Genomic DNA, 7,008 nt, shown 5'->3' with positions numbered 1-7,008 from the left:
AAAATTAGAGCATGAACAAAGAGGCTATAGTCACTTCTAAGTCAAATTTTCTGAATTCATCCAATCCAGGAGCATAACAGATAGATGCTCGATATTGCTAATGATGCTGAGGAGGCTGCTAGGCTGGTAGTTAGATAAATTTCTGAACCCCTTTTTTAAAATATGGGAACTATCAAGGCAGGTCCCATTTAGGAATCAGCACTTTTCAGTGAATGAACCATGTTTCTTGAATGATAGTTTTTTCTTGTATTAATTTCTTAGGATGTTTCCTCATGGTGAGTATATCTTGATTCATGTGTAAAGAAAGATTATGAGTAGTAAAACAAATATCCAACTCTCTTTGGCCTTCCAGCATTCTTGATCAAATGATGATTGGTGAATACAATTGCTTCTTTTTACAAGTTTATTTTTATGTGTTACAGTGAGAGCTGATGATAGAAGCTGAATCTGTCAGTTGTAAGCAGTAAAAATACCAGCTTTATTTTCACATTCTAAAATGGTGGTTCTAAGCTGTAGCACTTCTTCCACAGTAAATATATCACACATACTTTCTCTTTTTGCTGGGTCAGGCCCAACTCTGATTCATTTCTAGGAATCATGTTAGGCTCAAAATGAATATTTCAAAAGTTGCAATTTTAAGATACTCTGAAAGTGCTCCTTCTCCAAATTGTATATGTAAAAACACTGATTCAGCCCTTTTTTCCCTGAATTCTGATGAAAGACTTAACTAAATTTCCTTCCTCAAAATCCGAATGGTGCTGTATGAGCATGATGAACTTAGCATTCTTTGAAGAGAGGTGTCATAGATGAACTGCGTTCTGTGGAAGTTAATTGTCTTGATAGCAGCTACTCAAAATCATTTTAACAGCAATCAGCATGTCACACTTCTGTTGATTTCCATAAAAGATTTTTAAAGCAGATGGAAAAGAGTACAGTAGGAATCAATTGGCTAGATTCATAGATCAATCTAAAGCACTAACTTAGAATACGGTAGTACATGAAATCAGGCACTGTTTTGCAGTGTGAGGCAATACAACACCATTCATAAACTGGGCTGTGTAAATTATCCAGATGAATTTCTGAATCAAAAGCAAACCTTACTGACTTCCAAGTGAGTGAATAATTCTGAACTGCTTCAGGCAATTATAGAGGTGATGATGGTATTTTATCATTTTTTCCAATCAGGTAAATCCCATTACTATATATTTACTGGATACTGCTATTTAGTTACTGTATTTGAAATATACAAGTACTTTATATCATTTGATGACCATATATTAATTTTACAAATAGGTAGCAGAATTAGATTACCATATTGATTTCACATTTTTCCCATTACCCCCTTTTTAAAAAATACTTTTAACACAAAGCTCGGGCCTCCCTACAATAAACTTTGGGGGGCTGGGGGCTGTGAATCGCAAACTGGAGAATGTAGCCTTGTGCCAGGCAGAATTAGACACACCTAAAACCTGTGTCCCTTCTTCTGCATAGGTAGGACTAATCTCTGCTGCATTCTCTGCTGCACTTAACTGAGATTGGTAGGTTGACAATCAGACATACCTTTCCACGTTCTATCCCACGTTAATGACATCTCCATACATTACATTTACGGCTACAACCGAGACTTTTACGTTGCTCTGATGCAAAGCATCCTAGGGACAAAGTGAACAGGATAGCCTACTCCCCCACCTCCACCCCGTTCTCCCTGTGGCGTATTTCCAAATTTAGATGGGCATCCCCGAGATCGCTTCGGCTTCCGAGTCGTCCTTCCTTTTTTCCTCTCGGCGATTTCTAAAAAAACAAGCCTTTTAGGTTTCTCTTGTACTCTTTGACTTTGGCTGGCCGGGACTAGAGAGCAGTTCGGGAATTATAGTTCGCGAGCTGCTCTCCGGGCCTCGTCATTCAGGGTAACCCTGGGCAAAGGGAAAACTACAGGTTCCAGGATGCTTTGCGTGCGTGCTGGGCTGCTCCCACCGGGCGCGGGCGGCGGCTGGGCCAGAGCGTGTGGCGGGGGCGCCGCGGCGGCAAGTCGCCCGTAAATAAGAAGGCGGGAGGGGTTGGGCGGTTGCGTTCCGGCGCCCGAGCGACCTTCTCTCCCTTCCTCGGCCCTGGACCCCGCCCTGGTCTCTCTTTTGGTGGTGCCTTGTCTCGGCGAGGCTCCGCTACGCCCGACGGGACAGACGCAAGCAGGAGGGCGAGAGAAATGGCTGAGACCGTGGCGGACACCAGGCGCCTGATAACCAAGCCGCAGAACCTCAACGATGCTTATGGGCCCCCGAGCAACTTCCTGGAGATCGACGTCACCAGCCCCCAGACGGTGGGGGTTGGGCGGGGGCGCTTTACCACCTACGAGGTCAGAGTCAAGGTGAGAGATCTCAGCGAGGCGGCTCGCTCGGAGGGCTGGAGAGAGGGGACTGTAGGGCTGGTTTTAGAGAGGGGAGACGACCCAACAACGTCTCTGGTTTCTCGAGCTGGGATATCGATTCAGGTTTGCAAGGGGGTAGGGCCCGTTATTCTTCCCCTCCTTGTACTGTCAATACACGACTTTCCTGGGGAAGATTCGCCTGAACTCTACTCTTTTTTCATTTTTATTGCCTGCTCACAAGAAGGAAGGTTTGATGTGGTCTTTATGGGCTCAGCACTTTTCAGGCAGGTTTGTAGATAAGTTGCCCCGTTTCTAAGTCCCCAATGGGTTGCTCTCCCTTATCACACACTGGCATGCTTAATCGAGGCTAAGAGAGATTCCTTGTTGCAAAAGGTGACTGTGTGTGTGTGTGTGTCTGGGGGGGGGGCAATATTTAATGTACACAGTTTAATGTCCTCAAAGTAATAGAATCCTACTTGAGTAGCTTTTAACTCCATGCCTTACTCTACCGTGCAAAATGAATTAGATAAAAGCCACATGTAGCAGGATTCTTACAGCTAAGTCAAGACCCCAGTTATTAATGAATTTTCAAATGCTTGAAATAAAAAAAAAACATAGTTCAGTGTTTGTTATCTCTTCTGCCCCAAATGTAGCTTGCTTTGGCTTTGCATTTCTCTGTGCTGTAGCCATGTGCTGATCTGGCATAAGAATTGTGCAAAGTAGAAACGCAGCTGATTTCTTCAACTTCTGTGCAGTTTGCGCCCTTAACTGATTCTTCTATGCTTGGGTTACCCTCCGTAGGAGATTATCTTTCCGGGAGTTTTTAATTTGTTCTCCAGGGAAAAAAGAAAACTTATCACAAATTTACATGTTTGCATTCTAACTTTTACTTCTATTTGTATGTAACATCCTCATACCTATCCACACTGTACTAAGGAATCCTGTGTATTTACTCAGAAAAATGTACAATTGTAAATGATTGCAAATACAATTTTCTAAAAGTGAAATATTAGTCCATATTACTATAATACAACATTATACTAAAAAGGGTAATACAGACAACCTTGAGTGTGTTACATTATAACTATAATTAATGTTTATAAAACAGTAAAAACATTGAATGCTTTAGTAACGTATTGCTATTTTATGGCAGTCTTTCAGTAATCTTTATCCTTCACTTCAGGGAATAAAGTATTTTTGCCATTAAAAAAAGAATTTTCAGGGCCTTTAGTACTATTAGAAAATTTTCAGGTAAATTTCTGATTCTAGATCCTTATATAAAAAAGAAATACAAATTTCCTGGTCGTTTGACAAGAAAATTTTATTTTTTTAGAAAATGGCCAGCAAAATGTTCCCTGAATGCCTATAAGGAAAGTTTTATAGTGGTGTGTCTGTTGTTTGACTATCTTGATATCATAACTTGTCAGGATTGCCTCTGAATATGGAAAGTTAGCTTTGTTTTTTCACTTCACTCTAGTGTGTCCATAGTTCCCTTTGTACCACAAAAGGAAGCCCAGCCTGACTTTGTTAAGGATGTGTGTTGTTCTAATGACTATCTCCTTTGAATGGTATTTCTCTGCTTGGCTGCCTGCATTTTTGTAAGTTAAAAACTAATCAGGAGAATGTATTCTGTTGTGTATTCTGTTCATCTTATCTCCATGATCATGAAGAGATAATTTCAAGGCTATTTGGTTTTTAAAGAGTGTGTCAACTCACTCTTGGTATGGAAAACTTATGACTTCAAAGAAATTAAATAACAGATAAGGACCTACACCTGGATCATACAGACTGCTTCTTAAATATGTTAGTAACTTGTTTTGATAACTTGTTCTATACTTCACCTCCTAAACACCAAAACTTTAGATCAGGGGTGTCAAGCTACTGGCCCACGGGCTGGATGCGTCATGGCGAAACGACGCCCACCCCATTGTCGGCAATGGGAAAAAAGTTGTGACACATCATGTGACATTGCGGGTTTCACACCCCTGCTTTAGATTATACATTTAACTATTTTAACATGCCATATGCAATCATGGAGAGTTGTACAGTTCCTTAAATTATAAAGTAAATGTATTTTTAGATGTTTACCTTTTTGTAGGTTTGATATGAAGCAAATATTGCTGGCATTGATCCCTGATCATTTCTACTCAATGCATTTCTAGAAAAGTTAAAGATGGTAACATAAGCCAAATTTGTTGACTGGTGTGCTTCTTTCCTGAAATTAGAAAGAACTTGGAATGTATCTTATCTCTGTATGTGAGTGGACAAAGGAGATTAATGTGTATACTTAAGGCATGCCTATATCAGCTGAGATAGGGTCATCTGACTCTGGACAAAGTGGCACTTCCTTGGATTGAGCTGGTGAGCAATTTGGGGGTCCTCGAACAGTGGTAACTGTGCTTGAGGGGGCTTTGCACAGATTCATTTAGTGCGCCAATTGCACCTTTTCTTGGACCAGGAGGCCTTACTCAGAGTCACTCGTGCATTGATCACCTTCTATTTGGATTGCTGCAATCAGCTCTACATGGGCCTGCCCTTGAAGACCACTTGGAAACTTCAACTGGTCTAGAATGCAGTAGTGTACACAGCAATGGGGTCCCTACGGTTTGCCTATGTAATACTCTGAAATGTGAGCTGCATTGGCTTCCAGTTTCTTTCCAGGTGCAATTCAAGATGCTAGTCGCTACTTTTAAAGCCATCTAGTGTTGATGTGTGGCCCGTCACCTTTGACACACACGTCACAGATTCACCATCTCTGCCCTAAGGACATCTACCTATGCTACTAGATCAGATAGGGTGGGCACACTTCTAGTCCCCCTAATTATTGCCATCTTGTGGGAACTTTCTCTGGCAGCCCCTACTTTATGGAACAGCCTCTCCCCTGAAATTTAACAGCTCTCTACCCTCTTAGCCGTTTGAAAAGCACTGAATACCTACCTGGCTTTACTTCCAAGTGCTGGGATAAGATAAAGTAACTACACATCAGAAATTTAACTTGGTTTTGCTTTTAACTTATTTAGTTTTTATAGTTTTAATATGCTGTTTTAACTTTTGATTGAGAGCCACCCATAGTTGGTTAAAAGAGGAGGAGTTATATACAGGTACTCCTAAACTTACAACCGTTCAGGTTTGTGCCTGTTCAAAGTTGCAATGGCTCTTTAAAAATGTGGCTTATCATTTTTCACGCTTACGGTCATTGTAGCATCTCCCTAGTCTTGTGATCAAAATTTGAGTACTTGGCAACTAGCGTGTATTTATGATATTTGCACTGTCCTGGGACACGTGACCGCCATTTGTAACCTTCCCAACTGGTTTCCAACAAGCAAAGTTAATGGGGGGAAGCCTGTTTCATTTAACAATCACACGATTCACTTAACAGCCTCAGTGGTTTGCTTGTGGGAAAAAGGTTGTAAAAATGGGGTGCCACTTACTTAAACAATTGTCTTGCTTAGCAACAGAAATTTTGAGCTCAATTGTCACAAGTTGAGGACTACCTATAAATGTTTTAAATAAACAAGGATGGGGTGGTTGGGAAAACCCGTGTCTAACAACTTGAAAGAATTGCTTTATGCTGACAATAGGCAATACTGCATGAGGTGAACCAAAACTATAATTTGCTCTAAGAGAATACAGCATGTTTATAACTTAACACGAGGAAATGCCAAGATGGCAATTTATGATGAAGCCTTGCCGTGCTTTCTTCTTAAACACTGCTACTGAGATATTTGGTCATACTTGTTCCAGGAAAACCTTTGATCTTAAACTAATCCGATAAATGATACTGTTCAACTTCTTCAAAAAATATTAACCCCATCAAAGTTTATTGTATTACTTTCAGAAAATACTTCGGGAACAATGTTGCAGGAACTGTGTTTTAATTGGTAAGTGCTATTTATATGAATTACTAATTAAGCATTCCAGCAGTTAATTTGGTGTGACAGATCAATGCCAGCCGCCAAATACCTGTACAATATGCCCTGGATTGCTACTGTTACAAAGCCTGACATGATTAATAAGAACAAAAATGCAACTTTCAAAAGGAGCAGTCCTGAGTGTCACCACCATTAAGCAGCATTAAGCAAATCACTGTAGTCATAAAGTGAATCCATGGTCACTGAGTGGACCCATTGGTTGCTATGGGATGTTTTGCTGAAAACGAGTAAACTCCAGTTTTTGGCAAAACGTCATAGATTGCTGTCATGTGATTGTGGGAGGCTGTAAATGTGGGCTGGTTGCTGAGCGTCTGAAATGCAGTCTCATGATCATGGGGAGGGACTTCAGGACTAGGTCCTTCGTATCTTTTTTGCGGGGAATCTGTTGTAATTTTGGGGTTCCTAAGCAGCCGGTCATTAATTCGAGGACCACCTGTACTGTAGATGGACTGTGTAAATTACTGCATTGAAATCTTAGATTCTGCAAAAGCCAACATAACTTTTCTATAAAGTAGTGGTATTTAAAAGCATGAGAAGTAATAATGGTTGAAAAATTAACACAGCTGTAGAGAGACTTGAAGAATTCTCCAATTAAAGATTGAAGTTTATTTACAAGTAAGGCTTAATATTAATCTCTGAGGGAAATGTGTGTGTGTGTGTGTACATATGTAGCGGGGCTGGCTGAAAGGCTTTGCGGGAGCCTGCCTGGGG

General features: G+C 40.8%; 1 protein-coding gene across 3 annotated transcripts in view; it reads left to right on the top strand.

Annotated features, from left to right (window-relative positions):
• Positions 1-1,986: 1,986 nt before the first annotated feature.
• Positions 1,987-7,008, top strand: part of SNX3 (sorting nexin 3) — a 34,691-nt gene continuing 29,669 nt past the window's right edge. For all 3 annotated transcript variants that reach the window (XM_081318480.1, XM_081318479.1, XM_081318478.1), the window contains exon 1: positions 1,987-2,365. In XM_081318480.1, the coding sequence (XP_081174606.1) occupies positions 2,204-2,365 (162 nt within the window). In that variant the 5' untranslated portion in view covers positions 1,987-2,203. The remainder of the gene's footprint in view (positions 2,366-7,008) is intronic.

This window comes from Vipera berus (genome assembly GCF_964194415.1).
Source record: "Vipera berus genome assembly, chromosome: 1".
Taxonomy (NCBI): Eukaryota; Metazoa; Chordata; class Lepidosauria; order Squamata; family Viperidae; genus Vipera; species Vipera berus.
The sequence above is the reverse complement of the archived record's forward strand: the minus strand, read 5'-3'. Positions and strand labels throughout refer to the sequence as shown.